This window comes from Canis lupus, chromosome 3, assembly GCF_003254725.2.
Source record: "Canis lupus dingo isolate Sandy chromosome 3, ASM325472v2, whole genome shotgun sequence".
Classification (NCBI taxonomy): domain Eukaryota; kingdom Metazoa; phylum Chordata; class Mammalia; order Carnivora; family Canidae; genus Canis; species Canis lupus.
Genome location: NC_064245.1, coordinates 33,548,486 through 33,567,695, shown reverse-complemented (window position 1 = coordinate 33,567,695; position 19,210 = coordinate 33,548,486). Strand labels below are relative to the sequence as shown.

Below are 19,210 nucleotides of genomic sequence, written 5' to 3'. Positions count from 1 at the left end.
TCACAGTGCCCATAGGAGATGGGGAAATAGAGGCTCACCACAGTGATACCGGTTGTAAGTCCAGAGTCATGTTGCCATATTTCTCCCATATGTGGGCAAACACTCATTGCTTTGAAAAGGTCTTGTAAATAAGGGTTAATAGTGACATGGCCGCTTCCTAATCAAGGTTTGCAAAGCTAGACCTAGAGAAACAGAAAGTGTCAACTCAGGAGAAGGAGACACTCAGAAAACTGAGATGAATTCCCAAGTTAGGTAAGAGTAAAAACATATCAAACCTTCCTGCCTTGCTCTGCTGATACATGGTCGACAGGAGGCGAGCATTATATTTCTGGAGCTCTAAATCATGACAAATGATAGCATAACAAACCTGACTGCCCCATTTACTGTTGTGCCTGGCTAAGAGATTAAATGCCACACAGCTGACACAAAGAGAAGAATTTAGTGCTGCTAAATATCCAAGATGAAATGCACATGAGTGATCATTTATTCTACTCTTAATTTGATGAAGAGAATAGTACTCACCAGTGCTGAACTGACATACCAGAGCCCATGCTGCCTCTTATTGTTTTTATTAATAATGCTATTAACATTATCAGTAGGCCATATAATACTTGATAACAGTTTGAAAAGTAAGACGATATAAATTATTAGTATGCATTGTGACTCTCATATATCACTTTGTGATTTCAAGTTAACTTTTATCCAGTTACAACCATTATTTATTGGGTCCTTATTATAAGATAACTATTATCCACATGCACACACATTCACCAACAATGGAAAAAGAGGCTTGTGTGTCCAGCAAATCTGTAGGTATCAGAGCCAGCCTTGTTCCCAGCCAGCGATCCCTGCAGCACAGCCATGCTTCCCTGGTCACATAGCCTCAGAGCACAAGGAGAGCCATCTGTAACTACGTGCTGTCTCCAGTCTCCCCATAGAGAGTGATGTACAGCACTGCAGTCAGGAGAGCAGATGGGGTGGTGTCTCTGTGTTCCATAGTCCTGTCCTCGTCTCCAGGCCATCTCAGTACCTCCACCAGCCCAGAACTCCACTCTGTGTCCTAACTTCCTCACTTGCCTCCCTCTAGGCCACCAGAGAGTACACATGCCCCTTAGACCTCTACCACTTTCCAGAATGCTCCATGTGTCATAATGTCCTTTCTCTCCTGCCTCCCATATGCTCTTTGCTTCCTTTCCCTTATTTCTTAACATTTGGCACCAAGGAGACAGCTCCACAAAGAAAGCTTTGTTTCCTGTGTTCTGTACTCTTTTAGACACATCTGTGTTCCTAAATGTTCCAACTCTCAGAACTGACCCTGGTCACTCTAGCCTGTTGCCTTGAGGTTTGAGTTCCCTTATGAGCTTCAGGATTCGCATTTTCCAACATACTCATATTTCCCAAGGATTGTGGGGGACCCCTTCTCTTGACCAGATTTCAGACACAAGGCTCCCCTGTGGATAGGGAAATGGAATGAGGAGGTATTAGTGGCACATCTGTAGCTCTCCTTACTGGAAATGTAGCTATGGGGAACGGGCAGGGGGGACAGCTTCACAGGGCAGCAGCTTTCCCCAATATGAGACAAGATGAACTGGGAATAAGATACAGGGCAGGTGTACAGGACAATAGAAAAGGAAGCTGCCTGAGTCAGTCTGCGGACAGTAAGAATCCAGGGAATCCATCTCATCACCATCCACTGTCTGCTTCACACTCATAGCCTTGGCCAGAATCCAGTGGGGTTCTCTGCTCAAGTCCATGTCTGAGTGCCACAGCTCTTTGATATTCAGGGTCCTATAGCGTTTATACAGTAGGGAGGAATAGAAATCTCACCATCTCAGCATATGCATCTTGGTGCCTATGACCAGATATTTGGAAAGCAGCCTGCCAAGGTAGAGGGCATCATCAGCCTCCATGTACATCCTCAGCACCCAGAGCCACCCATCTCCCCAGGAATGAAAGGAAATTACAACAGAGAGCACTTGTTTCAGGGGAGTGCTCCTCCCCTGCCCAATGCTGCCCACATTTACTTTTATATTACCTAAAACTTGAAACTAGAAGGTCATGTTAATTAAAAAAAAAAAAAAAAAGACAAGAATACCACTCAATATTTACCTGCAGTGTGAGTTAAGGGTAGTATCCATAATATTTCATCAGTTGCTATAACAGAGTCTGTTTACTTCCATTTCATCATTAATATGCAGATGGATCTCGGAATGGCCTTTGCTCAGGGACAGGGTACACCGGTTATTGGAAAAAAGTATTAGGTATCACACATCTAGGGGGAGAAGATCTAGTAAAAGATAGAGAATGATACAAGCTTATTGAAATATATTCCAATATAGAGGACTCTTTTGGGTTGGTCTCAGCCTATCAATAGTGATGCTGTCACTGAGGAATGTCTGGGCATAAATAAATAAATCTTTTTTAAAAAGTGGGGGGGGGTGGGCACCTGGGTGGCTCAGAGGTTGAGCATCTGCCTTCGCAGTTCTGGGTGTGATCCTGGGATCCGGGATCAAGTCCCACATCAGGCTCCCTTCAAGGAGCCTGCTTCTCCCTCTGCCTGAGTCTCTGCCTCTCTCTGTGTGTCTCTCATGAATAAATCGATAAATCTTAAAAAAAATAAAATAAAAAGGAATGTCTGGGCAGTTGCCTGGCCACATTACTCAAAGTGAGTCCCCACAGACATTTCTCTGAGCTGAGCCAGTGCTATAGTGGGATCAGCCCTTGTGGTTCCCATTATGATTGCAAGATGCACCTCAGCAACAACCACTAGGAAACATTTGAAAAAACATTTGTTATTCTCAAGTTCTGGAAGGTATACAGCGTGCGTTGGGCCACACAACAAGGTCACAGATAGAGGGAAAGAGAGTGCAGAGTTAGGGCTCCTCCTTTATTGGGGTCTAGGTTAGGGTGACTAGGGTTTGGGAGTTTCACTCTTTGTCAAATTTAAAATAGAAGAGCAAAAATTAGGGCACAAGAAGGGAAAAGTGAGTGACTCAAGTGGCCAGCTATCTAGGTCACTCTAGGCTTTCTAAAAGGGGAACCTCATGGGTGGAGCGGCATGGCTCTTTATGTAGTTATATACCTGTGTTTAAGAGGGATGTCTTTGAAGGGAGTACCTCTGTACTCAAAGTGTAACATGAGGTGCTTATATTATAATCTAAAAAGCTTATTATCAGACATTTTTCACTACAAAGACCTAAATACATGGAGAAACACATCATGTCCATAATGAAAAAGATGCAATACCAAAAGATGTTATGTCTTCCCAATTGATAATATATAGATCCAGTTCAGTTCTAAAATAAATCTCATCAGAGTATTTTTAAGGAAGCCAGTGCCAAAATGTATGTAGGTGAGCAGATGACCAAGAATAGCTAGGACTCCCTGAAGAAGAAATGAGGGGGAACCTTATGCTTCCAGCTACTGGTATCTTCTAAACCAGGACAGAAAAAGGGAACAGAGCAGAAGATCCTGCAAAGAGAAAGCCTGTGCATGATGGAAACTCTGTGAGTGGGTGGGAGAGACAGCTTGATGATGGCAATGGCAACACAGAAAACCACATGGAGAAAATGCTGTTGGATACTTTTGTTTGGAAAATACATACAACTATAATCAACTCCTGGTAATTAAGGCCCTAAGGGTGAAGGATGACGCGTTAAAACTTTGATAATGCACGTGTAATGTAGTCTGATGTCAGAACAGGGAGGGCGGGCCTCTGAAATAAGATCCACAAGATAAAAAGATGGATAAACTTGACTAAAATTAATGTTTATCAAAAAAAAAAGAAAAAAACCCATCAAGACAGTGAAATAGCCACAAATTTGAAGGTATATGTAACACATAGAACAAAAAGAATCCTTATACATAATCCTTTATACATAAAGGAAACATGAATGGGTAAAAACATGAACAGATTTCACAAAGAAGACATAGGCAAAGCCAAAACCCACCCCCCCCTCCACACACACACAAAAACAGAAACAAAAAAACCTTCCTCATTTAATGATGTCTGCCCAGAAAGTAAAACTACAAAGCAAACAGTGCAGTGGTTATCATAAAACTCAGAATACCACCTTGTAGGGAGGAGGTGAGCTTGAGTCATGCACAGAGGGTCTTGAAACTTCTGCTATTTTCCCCTGTAAGTTCAGTATTTCCAACATACATGCTGATTTCATTATTTTCAACTGTTATGGGTACTTTTTTTTTGCACATAAATGAAGAATAAAGGAGATGTGCATTAGTGGAGAAATCTCCACACTTTTTAGTAGAACTCTTGATCATTCCAGAGACCATTCTTCTGGCTTCTCTGTTAAGATCTAAGCAGATAGTTTTGCTGGTTCAACCTAACAGAACACTGCTCCAAGGGCCCCTCCTGGTGGAGTTGCAGAGTATGCTGCCCTACTTTGGTAGACCTCCCTGGCCAGCAGCTCATCCCTTATCTCCTGATACATCTACATATTCCTCAGTTGAGGGTAAATGGTTCTTTTCAACCTGGAGTGAGGGTCCTCCTGTGTTTAAATAGCTGGCAGCAAAGCATACAGCTTTATTCGGAAGGTGTCAGAGTGATTGGATGTGGCATCTGATCAGACTCATGGGCTTGATTGTGGGGCAGGTGTGTTAGTTTACACTCAGGGGCCTCAAGAGACAACTGGAACAAACAGCCTGTTAGTTCTTCAAAGCCTACTGCTCTTGCTGAGGTGGCTAGATCCTTCTCGGTCTGTGGCTGTTCCTGAGCCATCACCTGCAGCCTGTAACACAGGCCTCCCCGACAGTCCCTTCCCCATGCCCTCCCACTGCAGTGCCTGCTGCTCCTTTGGCTTTGCTGTTCTTCACTCGCCTTCTCAGACTCTAGACCCTGCAGCACCCTGGAAAGTCATGCTCCACCCCCTTCTTTCCTCCACTAGCACTCCCCAGGTGATCTCACCAGCCTGTGCTTCAGTTGACATATGTCTGCTGGTGATGGGAGAAGTCATGTCCTCACCCAGGACCATTCCCATGAGATAACTTGTATAGTCAGTCAACTGTCCACTCAGCATCCCCAACTCTGACACATTGACACCTGCACTGCTGCTCTTTCACTGGAAGTAGGTCCTTCCAGAATCTTTGTCACCCTCCTAAGTGCAAATAACCTGTCCAGATGCCCAGCCTAGCCACCTTGTTCCTCTCACAGCTCCAGGATTCCTTAGCAACTGGACAGCCCTTTCCTTTAACATGTATTCCTAATTTTTCTTCTCTTAGCCACTGCTCACCACTATCATCTTCCACCTGGAGTATTTTAATATCGCCCTAGGTGGTCTCCCATTCCTGCCTGGTTCTCACCTACATTCTATCCTCCCATCTTAGCCAGATGAATCCTTTTAAAGCATAAGTTAGAATATGTCATTTATTTGATTAACCCCTCACCCCTACCTCCATATCTTCTGACTAGCTCACAGCAAAAGTCAAAGGCCTTCATGTGGCCTTCAGGCACTATATCATCTATCTGGTCTTTTCCTCTGCCTTTTGCCCTCTTCTCTGTCCAGCTACAGTGCCTGTCTGCGTGGCTTCTCCTCAGGCTTAAGACCTTTGTAGCACCCGTGCTCTTCCTCCTGACAGCCATGTGGCCAGCTCCTGCACATTTCTTGGGTCTCCTAAGTTAGACCTTCCCCAACAATGCCATTTAAAATTGTGTCTCTTCCCTCTTCATAGCTTGTAGTTCTCCACAGCATTAATTCACCTGTTACATATTATATGTGTATTTGTCTCCTTCCTCTGGGAGTCTTTGTTTGTTCTCCATTTATCTGTTCTAGTTTTCTATTGCTTCATGACAAACTTACCAGTTTAAAGCAATACATGTGTAACTAACCTTATAGTGGTAATCAATTACAATTTGTACATGTATCAAATCATTACATTGTACATCTTAAGCATACACAATATTACATGTCAATTATATCTGGGTAAAGCTGGAAAAAAGACAAAAAGAAAACCATACCTTTCTCGTCTTACAGTTCTATAGGTCAGTATACAGTATGTATGCCTGATATCTCTGTGCTGGGTTCCATTAGCCAGAGGTATAGTGTTGGCAGGGCTGCATTACTTTCTGGGGGTTAATCTACTTCTGGCTTCATTCAGGTTGTTGGCAGGATTCAGTTCTGTATGGTTGTGGATTTGAAGTCCCTGTTTCCTGCTAGCTGTCACCTGAGGGGGGTGGGGGTTCATTCTCATCCTCCAGAAGCTGCTCACACTCCATGGCCCCTTCCTCCATCTTTAAAGTCAACAATAGGTGGTAAAGCACTTTCTTCATGCTTCAAATCTCTCTAATCTGGGTCTCTGACTGGCTCTAGCCAGAAGAAGTTCTCTGTTTTTAAGGGCTCAAGTGATTATATTGGGTGTACTGGGATAATCCAGGATAATCTTCTGATTTAAAGGCCCATAGCCTTCTGATTTAAAGGCCCATAGCCTTGTATGTACAGTGCTATTTGCCATATAAGGCAACATTCACAGGCATGACACTAGGGGGAAGAAGTCTTACCTACCATGCCACCCTCCTACCAGGGCAGCATTGAACAACAGGACAATATACAAATTGCAAGGTGGAACCCTTATCAGGTGCTGCTCTATGTGCTGTATGCATTAGGTTATTATGGAGCTTGTATCGTGATAGCAGGAATCCTAAGAAGTAGCTGCCATTACCACCCTGTTTTGCAGATGGAAGAACTGAAGTACAGAATATAAGTGACTTGCCCAAGACCACAGAGATGGGAAAGCCCCCAGAACTGTGATCTCAGCCCATGCAGTAGTGCACCCTACAGAGAAAATACGTGCTAGGAAGCACAAGGCACTGATTGCTGACCACTCAGATTTTTAGAAATGAGAAGGACCTGAACAGTGATGGTGTCCGCCCTGTCTGCCCTGCACTGTCTGCAGTGGTTGGACTGCCATGTGCATCCTTCAGGTCCTTTAACTTTAACCTTCTAATCATCTCTCTTGCTACTTTTAGAAACATCTTTGGTTGTGCCAGGCTGAAAATGATGCCATATTTATACCACCTCTCCCCCTGCCCTTTACAGATGCATATCCTAATTCCGAAGTTGTCTATGTCTGGACTAATGGCACCACTAAGTCAGTGGTGGTGGCAGAAGATGGCTCCAGGCTGAACCAGTACCACCTGATGGGGCAGACAGTGGGCACCTGAGAACATCAGCACCAGCACAGGTGAGACCAAGTGCTTGCAGAGTGCCACACCCTGGGAGAGCTCGGTGCTCCTGTGGCATGTTGGGGGGTGTCCTTCAGGTGCATCTTAGTTTTACTTAGTAATCTGGGACACAGCTGTCATTGTGCAGTGCTGGCCACAAGGAGGCCTCCGCATCAGGTCCCAGTTCCTGCAGCTGCACACGGAGGCATCGGCTGCAGTGGCTGGCAGCATTAAGGGTCGTGGGAGGCATTCATCTCAGGTATGTTTGCCTTCATGTGAACACACCCCTGTTATTGCATGCCCTGCCTGGAGGCCACATGAACCTGCTTATGTACCATGGCCCTTGTTTCAAGCACTGAGATGTAGAGGCAGAAGTTTCTGCAGGAAAAGTAGACAGCTTCCTGGAGGTACTCCTATTTACCTGTTCCCCTACCGCCTTTTTGAACATTTCTAAGATTTCCCAGGGGTTGAATTTTGGAAAGCACAACCAAACAGCATAGAAATAGCTGAGGCCTCCCCAGGAAAGGGCTCTCACTCTCACCTGTACAAAGCCGGTACCATCAGGCACCATGCAACCTGACTTCACCTGACACAAAATGGGTGAGGTGTCCAAAAGAACAGAGTGTGTTCTACCTTCTGCACCTGCAAGGTGTGTCTTTGGCTGCCTCTTGGCCACAGGAGGCCCAGCCATAGCAGTCAGGAGGCTTGGCTGTTAGCAGAGAAAGAGACTCCAGGGCCCCAGAGAGTCTCCATGGCAGAGAAGAAAGTGTAACAAAGATGGATTGGGCCCTCTCATGGGGATGGGTTGGCCCCAAAAGTACCCTGGTCAGCATCACTCTTTGTCAGCACTGCCAAACCTTGGAGCTGGCAGGAAGCTCACGGATTTTGAGTGCATGTATCCTCTACATACAGGCTCCCTGAGCCTACCCATTGGCCTTGTCCTGGGTGCCTAGTTAGAGGGAAAGGAAGAGGAAGTAGGCCTAATTTGATTGGAACAAGTGAAAAAGTAGCATGGTAGATATTTGGGGGTAAAGAGTTGCCATGCTAATGGGATTTACAGTTTGGAATTGTTTCATATAGTTCTTTGAAAAGGTATAAATGGGATTTTTGCCTCTATTTGCATTCCAAAGAGATGGTCTTTCAAAAAAAAACATTAAATGATATTGGTACCTTCAACTCAAAAGTAAAACAAATGAGAGAGGGGGTGAAGGGATCAGCAAAATGGGTGAAGGAGAATGGAAGATATGGACTTCCTGTTATGGAATGAGTGAGTCATGGGGATACAAGGCACAGCATAAGGAATACAGTCAGTGACAGTATAATAGGGATGTATTGGGACAGATGGTAGCTACACTTGTGGCAAACACAGCATAATGCATACTACTTGTTGAATAAGTATGTCGGACACCCAAAACTAGTGTCACATTGTGTGTCAACTACACTCAAATAACAGAATGAAAAGAACAGCAATTAAAGCATTATAAGTAGGAGTGTAATATCAAACCCTACTGCCAAGAAATAGAATGGCATTTCCCTCTTCTCAGATGTTGAGGAGAGGCAAAATTGCATCATTATAAAGATCCAGTCCTTGCTATTAAATATATCTCAGCCTCCTTCTCTTTGCTGCTATTTCTTTCTGCTGTGCTAGAGCCTGCTTGGTCGCTGTCCTCTGCTCTGACCAGCCTTGGAACAATGGAGAATGCGTGGCCTGCTGCTGTAAGGGGGCAGATTTTGCCCCATATGATCTTAATGGTTCCCTTTGCCTCTAACATCTGGCATGCTGAGAAGAGGCATGTAGGGACACATCTGCAGCTGGCCATGCTGTGCTCTGGGCTTTGATTCCAATAGCACGCATCAGAGCTGTTATCTGTCTCCAGCAGAGCAACCCCAAGTAGATGACTCCTATCAGATCTGCTTTAGGGAGGCCTCAAGCCTTTTCTCTCCACGGTTCTACCCAGCTCCCCAGCCACACCATCTACTCATTGCAGTTCAGCAAAAGAACGCTTGTCCTCAGATCAGCTTAACTCTGCCTCCACTTCTCACAGCAGCCTTTGCATCTCCCCAGAGAGCAGGCACAGAGATGAACGGTACAGAACAGGGAATATGGTCAGTAATATTGTAATAATGTTATATGGTGACCAATGGTGGCTACACTCATGATGGTGAGTGCTGAAGGAGGTACAGAATTGTTGAATCAATATGTTGTACACCTAAAACCAATATAACATTGTATGTTAACTATACTTCGATGAAAACAACAAATTCTAGCACTGGAGACTTTCCAGCTGACAGCCACTGACACACTTTCTGACCACAACCCCTCTCAGCTCCTTACCAGTTCACCATCAGGGCGGCATCATTCTCAGCAATGAACGGAAGGTCCCCGCTGGCCTCCCACACTGCCAGCAGATCCAGAGAAGGCACAGGAGCATCGCCATGGGAATGCCCCAATCTCCCTGGTGGGCGGCAGGAGGGAGGGGCTGCCAGGACCGGTTCCCTCCTCAGGCTGCTGTCCCTCAGCTTCCACCTGGCCTCTGGCAGGGAGCACAGAGCAGGGGTGATCACCCCTAGCTTCTTCCAGCCTTCCCTGGCTGAAAAATGGGGAGAAAAACTCTCCACCTGCAACAGGGTTCTGTGATGTACTGAGTTATATCTGGAGAGGCTAAATCCTGAAATCCTGATGGCAGTAACAGCAAGGGGGTGGACAGAAAGTGGCACAGATTGGGACCAGGGATTAGGAAAACACACAAATCAGATTTTCCTCAGGAAAAACATCCACCAGCAAAAGCTCTTCAGACGCCGGGGCTCGAAAGACTTACTTATAAAATGACAGTTAAGGAATCCATACATCCTCCATTCTATCCTTCACTCCAACAATAGTTTTCCAAGGGGAAGATGGAGAGAAGGACACCTCTGGTCCAGAAGCAGGAATAACAGGCAGGACTCTAGGACAGGTGGTTGTCCTGAATTAATTTGCTTATTTGCAGGCGAATACACAATCATGACGGCTCACTTCCATCTGAAGAGGAAGATTGGGTACTTTGTCATCCAGACCTACCTTCCCTGCATAATGACCGTGATCTTATCACAGGTGTCCTTTTGGCTGAACAGAGAATCAGTCCCTGCCAGGACAGTGTTTGGTGAGTGTCCTCCAGCCAGACCTGCTCTGGTGTTTTGGGACTGCTTCTAACAACCCCCAAACAGCAATAGCCTCTAAACTCTTCCTTAGTGCCTACTGTCTGTTCTGTGACCTGGAAAACAAATAGACCGATTAGTTAAAAATTCAATATTAAGGATTAGGATTTAGGATGGCTCTTTAACAAGGGTTTAGGAAATGGTGCATGGTCTATTTGATCATTGTTTCTGTTTTGAAAAGCCTTTGCTGGTAGCCTTTTGTTGAGATATGAAACTACCAGCAATCTGTCTTATGTGAGATTTTGCTACGGTATTTTCACACTTCTCCTGAAGTACTAATTTGTATGTTATCAGGCAGTTTTCTTTGAAATGTGAGTGCCACTTTAAAATGAACTCTCTACAGGCAGCCCAGGTGGCTCAGTGGTTTAGGCCACCTTCATCCCAGGGTGTGATCCTGGAGACCTGGGATCGAGTCCCACAGTCAGGCTCCCTGCATGGAGCCTGCTTCTCCCTCTGTCTCTGCCTCTCTCTCTGTGTCTCTCATGAATAAATAAATAGAATCTTTAAAATAAATAAATAAAATACAATAAAATAAAATGAACTCTTGAGGGACATTCAATACATCATACATGATATGGTAATAATAAATTCCATATCTATATGTCATATATACCATATTTATGATGGGGCATATGATATGAATATATGGGTATTTTCATATATGCATAATGAATATATTTTATGCACATATACACATATACATGTATATATACTTATATATGATAAGAATCCAGAACATCACTTGACATCCCCAAGACGTAAATTGGCTTTAGCAAGATCTAGTTCAGAAGGTACCTCGGCATAGCAGATAGTTAAGCATTTAACTCTTACCGTGAAGCTCTGCTTCCTTACATTTGAACAGTGATACTCAAGGTGGTTTTGCAAGTCAGTTGTGGTAATGGATGCTCACGTATTTCCCAATTGTAAGGTACACTTCCTGCCTCAGCTCTTACTATTACAAAGAAGGAAACCAAGACTTACATTTTATGTTAACCCTTCCATAGTCTGTAGGGAACCAGAGAGCCCAGGGAGTTTCTAAGTGAGTGGCCCAGGAGTATTCCTGTCAGATCATCTCTCTACCTCCATCTACATGGCCAGTTTCACTTGCCTTGCTTCATCTAGCTTCAGGAATGTTTTTGAGAGGTATGGATTTTGGTTCACGGCCAAACAGTGCTTCTCCAGCTCTTTAGTAGGTGGGCAGGGAAAAAAAAATTAGTTTGGAGAATGCTGTATATTAGTGTCTGTTTCTTCCTGGAGATTTTTAATGCACATTAAGATGTTAAATGACCCAAGAAGTTGCAAGGAGCCTGTTTAAGGTCATGCACAGAACATTTTCCCCCAGCACAATATGAAGTACATTTCTAAGAAAAATCAGATGCCCTGAGTGGCTTAAATAATGCAAATTAATTGTCTCAGTTCTGGAGGCTACAAAGTCCAAAATCAAGAGGCCAACAAAATGGTTTCCTCTGAGGGGAGGGTCTATTTTAGGCCTCTCTCCTAGCTTCCTGTAGTTCCTTGGCTTGTGGCAGATAATTCCAGTCTTCACACACTTTTGTCCCTGTGTGCACATCTGGGGCACCAGTCATATTGGATCCACCCTAACAGCCTCATTTTAACTTGATTACTTCTATAAAGGATGCATTTGCAAATAAGGTTACATCCTGAAGTTCTGAGGTTTAGGACCTCAACATATGAATTTGTGAGAAATACAAAATCAACTTATAACAGGTATATTGCACCCATACCCCATGCACATAGGTGTACCCTCATGCAGACAAAACTGTGGTGAGGAGGAAGGCACAGAGCATGTGGAAGCTATAAGGGCTGTAAAGGGCCCAAATATGGGTTCACATTTGCCAGCTAGTGAAATGGGGTACATTGCTAAGTATGTTTAAATCTTTAAGCTTGTCGCCTATGAATGGGGATAATGACACCCATCCAGAATGTGGCTTAGATCAGTCTGGCACTTATTGGAGACTAGATAGATGGCTCATAACCTGCCAGTCCTGAATGTCCCCCTCCAACTGTCTGTCCTTGCTGCATGGTCACTGCAAAGTTTCCACAGAAGCCAAGGCAGACAGACACAGGCATCTTGCACAATTGCTTTGAGGGAAGAGTGATCCCTCTTGGATCAAGTGAAGTGCTGAGCCCAAATTCAGACACAGAACTGGTATTGCACCTGGGTTCTTGGTTCCTGGAAGTCTGCAAATTGTGTTAATCCATGTAAAAGTAAGTCTGTCTCTTCAGTTTGTCTCAATCCCAGTACTCACAGGGTGTATAGCACATTTTGTGAAACACTTCACTAGATGCTGTGTGAATGTCATTACCTGTTCACAACTGGGTATTGCCCCATTGCCACAGAGGAATACCACCTATTCAACCCATCTTGGTGGACACAAGCTATCTGCTGGTCTTGGTTTAGGACAATGGGGACACAAAGTATGTGTCTATATCAGACCCGGTCCTTACCCTCCTCAGTTTATATTCCAGAGGAAGGAGCCAAGTAATAAGATAAATAAAATAAGCAATATTATAAATGCCATGAGTATGTTAAGTGTTATGAAAATAGAAAGGGAGGCTCTTTCTAGGGATAAAAATAACCAGTTCCTTTCCTATCTTCATCTGTCATGGTCAAGGTGTTCTACTGGGGTCTCGGTGTCAGTACTGATTCCTGTTTCCATTCCCCTTGCCTGACCCCTGTCACTAACAACCACAGGGGTGACCACAGTGCTGACCATGACGACCCTCAGCATCAGTGCTCGGAACTCTCTGCCCAAAGTGGCTTATGCGACAGCCATGGACTGGTTCATAGCTGTGTGCTACGCTTTTGTGTTCTCCGCGCTGATCGAGTTTGCCACCGTCAACTATTTCACAAAGAGAGGCTGGGCGTGGGATGGCAAAAAAGCCTCAGAAGCAGCCAAGGTCAAGGTACTGACTGCATTTTCCCCTTTCCTCCAAAGAAAATGTGCCTGACATAAAATATCAAATACAAGACAGGTGTTTCTCCTCTCTATGTCGCACCCCCCCTCCATGAAAAAATGGCCCCTTCCATATGTTCAGGGTCCCTATCAAGTCTTATTGCATCAGGTCCTGAATTGTTTTGAATCATCTGCATTGATCAAGCAAAAGGTCTGATGCCATGTGAATGGCTTGGGCTTGTTTAGACTTAGGACTGTTATTTTTGCTAAAGTGTCTCCTGTCTGTTCAATGACTACTTGTCCAGTTTTGAATTATACATTCTTTTGCTCATTGCTTTGTCACCTAACCATGCAGTAGATCTTCTGCAGAGTGGCTTTAAGGATGTGAGGAGAGGATGTGACCTACTGGAAGCAGCAAAACATACCCAGTTCCACTGAGGAGATTATTTGGTTCACTTAAAAGATGCACATTAATTATCAAAAGCATTACTCTGTTCAAAGCAATTAAACATTGGGTATTTAGAAGGTGATTGGTGCCTGAATCTAAGGAATAGTTGAAGAAAAAAAGATTACACAGAATTCTAAGCTGAACCATGTCCTTGGGGAGATGAGAATAACCTATGTGGAACAAAAAAGGAACAGCACGTGATAAACTATTAATTATACCATGCATTAAACAAATAGGCAAAGCTTTTGCTCTGAGAGAAGAGCAGGCCAAAGTTATCAGGAAGGCACAGAGCATGTGGAAGATATAAAAATTTGTCCTTGAAAATCAAAAATCTGTCCATGAGAAGTCAGTATGAAGAGGGCCCTGGCAAGGATTATAGAAGACCGAAATTGTATGGCCTGACCTCCCAACCAGGGCCACAAACCAGGAACAGCAACCCAGGATGCTATTTTTGTTGAGGACAGTCAGCTGTGTCTCATTGATGGCCTCATGCTTGCTTTTTGCATTTAACACAGCTATTTCCTTTCCTGGGAAAAGTCAGAAGTTCTGAGTTAACTTGATCTATCTAATTCTTCCTACTTCCAAGCACCAAGAGTCCCCTCCCATGGCAGAGTTTCAGTCATAGAAAACTCATTTCCAAGTCCAGCTTCCCTAGTTGGAGGAAGACCCGGGAGGGATCCATGCTGGGCCTTCCTAAGAGAGAAGGGACAAGAAGGAGGGCCTTGACAAGTAGCAACCTCAGGAGTGGGTGTTTTGGAGGTTGGGGATGGAGTGGGGGAATAGTGGTGAGCTGACCATAGAGGATGATTGGTGGTGACCAGGGAAAACACTTGTAAAGGCAGACTGGGGATTCTTGACCAAAGCATCTGCTCCTGATGGTAAAAACAAAAGGAGCCACTGAGGAGGTTTGTGAAGGGAAGAATATGAATGGAATTTGAAGAGAGGGTTTCCCAACACCCAGCTCTGTGTTGTCAGAAGTTAAGTGATTGCTAAGGGCCTGGGTCTCGGTGGCTATGTGACAGTGAACTGGAGATAGCCAAGTCGGGGTAGGAAAGCAACCTGTTACGGGAATTGAGGCCTTCAGGCTCATGTCTGTGAGTATAGCAGGAAGGGATGATTGGAGAGCCCCAAAATGTTGTCATATAAGCTCACTATCTATGTCAGCCACCAATTTCACATTTGCCTCCACTGCTATTACCATTTGCTGTAGATCCAGACCTGAAGGGAGAAGGAGAGATGGGAGAGATGACGCTAACATGGATTATCTAGTCCTAGATTCACGCTGTTCTTTTAGAATAAGCAGCACACTTCAGTGTCTTGTGGAACTTCAAAACTACATGTTGTTCTCCAGAAGACTGTGGTGCTGGGGGTCCTGCCCCTTAAGCCTGGAAGGTGCTGTGCAGTTGAAGTGTCATAAATTCATAGTTTCTTCTGGCAGACCAGTGTGGGTACACACATGATCACTGGTATGTGGAAGAGCTATAATATTTCTGAAGAGTTGTCCAGGGGGTCCCTACTCTGGCGCCGGGCTATTGTAGCCTACCTCACCATGTCCCCAGGTGGTCACCATGCTCTTTGCATCTGGTTCCACATTTACTCTACCTCTCTTTTCACTTGCTTCCTCCTGCTCCTTGCTCCATGTGTTTCCTTTCTCCTTATTATCTTTTCCATATATTTCTTTTAATTTAGTCTCTTGTTACTGAGGAGGGCACTTGATGGGATGAGCACTGGGTATTATATGTGTTTTTTTTATGAATTTATTTTTTATTGGTGTTCAATTTGCCAACATATAGAATAACACCCAGTGCTCATCTCGTCAAGTGCCCACCTCAGTGCCCATCACCCAGTCACCCCCACCCCCCACCCACCTCCCCTTCCACCACCCCTAGTTCGTTTCCCAGAGTTAGGAGTCTCTCATGTTCCGTCTCCCTTTCTGATATTTCCCACTCATTTTTTCTCCTTTCTCCTTTATTCCCTTTCACTACTTTTTATATTCCCCAAATGAATGTGTTTTTCCAATTAAATTTTATTTAATGGCATGATATTAAAGGAACAGAATTTTTTTGCAACATTTTATTATATACATTTGCAAACTGACAGGAATGTATAGAGAATTTTATAATGAAAATCTCTCTACTATGCACATTTTACTATGCACATGTCACTACTATTTGTCCATTATCTATCTATCCATGCATTCACTCATTCTCAATCCATCTTATATTCTTATACATTTCAAAGTAAATTTTAGAGGATAGTACATTTATGACTAAATATATTTATATTTATACATGTGCATTTATATATTATTTTTTATATAAATTCATTTTTTATTGGTGTTCAATTTGCCAACATACAGAACAACACCCAGTGCTCATCCCATCAAGCACCCCCTTCAGTGCCTGTCACCCAGTCACCCCCACCTCCCCTTCCACCCTCTCTAGTTCGTTTCCCAGAGTTACGAGTCTCTCATGTTCTGTCTCCCTCTCTGATATTTCTCACTCACTTTTCTCCTTTCCCCTTTATTCTCTTTCACTATTTTTTATATTCCCCAAACGAATGAGACCATATAATGTTTGTCCTTGTCCTATTGACTTACTTCACTCAGCATAATACCCTCAGGTTCCATCCACGCTGAAGCAAATGGTGGGTATTTGTCGTTTCTAATGGCTGAGGAATATTCCATTGTATACATAAACCACATCTTCTTTATCCATTCATCTTTCGATGGACACCGAGGCTCCTTCCACATTTTGGTTCTTGTGGACATTTATATATTATTAACAAGAGTTCAATATTTGTTTACAATTTGATTCTTTCAAAGAAAAACTTGCATAGTGTAAAATACACAGATATTAAGGATACATTTGCTGAGTTTTTATGAACATGTTCACCTATGTAACACAAAATCCCTATCAAGATAGAGAAAATCACTAGCTCTCCAGAAAGTTTACCATGCCGCTTCCCAATCAACTAAGCCCTTTCCAATATCCACTTCAACAAAGACAACTGCTATTTTGATATCTTTCACCATAAATTATTTATCCTGTTCTAGAACTTCTTATTCAAGACTGGCCATGTGCGGTTGTAGGCTTAGAAGTCTGGAGAACTGCCCTCCCCCAGAGCTAAGCTGATGTTTCTCTGTCTCTCTTTTGAGAGATAAACCTTTAGAATCTTCAAAAATGAGTTGACAATTACCTGCAAATGGCATGTCCTTAAAATCTTATTATATTTTGCAGAAAAAGGAGCGGGAACTCATACTAAATAAGTCAACAAATGCTTATACTACTGGGAAGATGACCCACCCCCCCAACATCCCAAAGGAACAGACCCCAGCAGTGACCTCAAATGCATCGTCAGCCTCAGTAAAGCCTTCTGAAGAGAAGACTTCTGAAAACAAAAAGACTTACAACAGCATCAGCAAGATTGACAAAATGTCCCGAATTGTATTCCCAGTCTTGTTTGGCACTTTCAACTTAGTTTACTGGGCAACATATTTGAATAGGGAACCAGTGATTAAAGGGGCTACCTCTCCAAAATAACCCACCATACTCCCAAACTCCAAGAGAGCCATACTTCCAGCAGAATGGTACCAAGGAGAGGTTGAGCTCAGAGGAATTTTCCGTATTCGGGCACTATCTTTCAGGAAATTTTTGCATGTTTAATAATATGTACAAATAATATTGTCTTGATGTTTCTATATATAATGTTGGATGTTTCAAAGATGTCACATTGATAAATAAAGCAAACAACTTTCTAGAAAAACAGGAGACAATGGCTCTGACACTCAGATACTCAGTATCTTACACTGATAGTTTACAAACAAGATAAGTATATTTTTAACTGTTCCAAGTGTTACCTAACAATGTTTTTTATACTTCAAATGTCATTTCATACAAATTTTCCCAGCAAATAAATATTTTAGGAAATGCTCCATGATTATTACTTGACCAACTCTCTTGCAAGAAACAAATCAGAAAGAGCACATTTTTCATTAAAAAGGAAACTGGACATTTAAGTACAAAACTAATTGCCTTTGATAATTCTTACTATTCTGAAATTAGAAAATATTGCATGATATTACACTAAGAAATAGATTAGGCAAATATTTATGCAGATAAATTTAATAACAGAAATATATGGTATGATAGATTAACAGATAAAATATTTCCCCAAGGAAAAATTTAACTGCTTAAAAAATCTTTTTTTTCTTTTTTGAGGAAAAGAAACATTTCTCTCCCCACCCCACCCTACCCAACTGAATACTGATCAGAGAAAGAAAAGGAATTGTTAAAACAAAAAGTGATGTGATGACAGTCTTGGGTTTCGGCCCATGCATTCACTGGCTGAAACATTGACCACCTCTCGCTACAACCAGTGTGTAGTGCTTCAGTGGTGAGAAATTGTAATTGAGTTATTTTCCATTTTATTTCCTTGTACTTATTTCATGATTGACTTATTGCTCTGTTAGCTTTTGTATATGAACTTTAAATGTTCATTAAAAAATAAAAAATGAACTGATTTTATGGATAAATGTCTTTTTTTAAAAAAAAATCATATTTTGGGGGGCTCATTTCCTAAAAATGACATAAAGAAAACCAATCATGAACTTGCTTGCAAAAAACTCTTGGTTATTCATGTCTATTTCAATCTAATTCTCTAGAGTAGAGTAGTAAATAGGTAACTGGGTAAATAGCTAAAACCAGAAGTTCATTGCCATTACATATGTCACATCGGTCTCTATCTGATAGGATCCTACCTGAGGATGTTCCCACAGTGGGTGCTTGTTATGAGCAAAGTAACTACTCAGTCCTTGCTCCTTCCCTTTGCTGTTTATGAACAGTGATACAAAGTACTGCATTTGGACCGTCTATTTACAGGAATGACATATATAAAATGAATACTTCCTGCCTTCTCTGTGACTCAGAATTATAAAGGGGACTTATGATAGTTAGCAAACAGTATCAAGATTAGGCCTGACTAAATTGACTACATAATGATACATAATTCTTTAATACCAATTTATTTCACTGTGCTTGATAGACATGGCCATGGCCAGGGACATACACATAGACATATTCAACAACACCTTTCATCTTGAATACCCATGTAAATGCCCCTGACATCCATTCATTGAGAACTCCAAGTATTAATCTTAAAAAGGGTTTTCATGGGATTCAAGGTCAGCTACCATATTCAATTAGAGTATTATGAGAGATCATTTTGTTCTTCAAAGACCTAAGTGCCCATTTTTCATTATTTCTGCCTGGTTTCAGGATATCACACATAGAAAGGTAAAGGTCAACAAAAAGATGCTCTTAAATCCTCAAACAAGAAGCATTTCTCTATTATAAATGGGGTTATATTTGTAGAATAATGTGTGTGCTTTTCCTTACACCACAGCATAAACCTGCCATAGCAGAAGGCAAACCTGGCTCAGTATGAAGCTTCTATTTTATGGATTGTTTAGTT

General features: G+C 42.7%; 1 protein-coding gene across 1 annotated transcript in view; it reads left to right on the top strand.

Moving 5' to 3' along the window:
• GABRA5 (gamma-aminobutyric acid type A receptor subunit alpha5) overlaps positions 1 to 18,264 on the top strand; it is an 82,106-nt gene extending 63,842 nt beyond the window's left edge. The window contains 5 exon segments of the mRNA XM_025437893.3: positions 7,053 to 7,174; positions 7,176 to 7,197; positions 10,165 to 10,317; positions 13,089 to 13,300; positions 16,978 to 18,264. Of these exon segments, the coding sequence (XP_025293678.1) occupies positions 7,053 to 7,174; positions 7,176 to 7,197; positions 10,165 to 10,317; positions 13,089 to 13,300; positions 16,978 to 17,280 (812 nt within the window). The 3' untranslated portion in view covers positions 17,281 to 18,264.
• Positions 18,265 to 19,210: the final 946 nt, after the last annotated feature.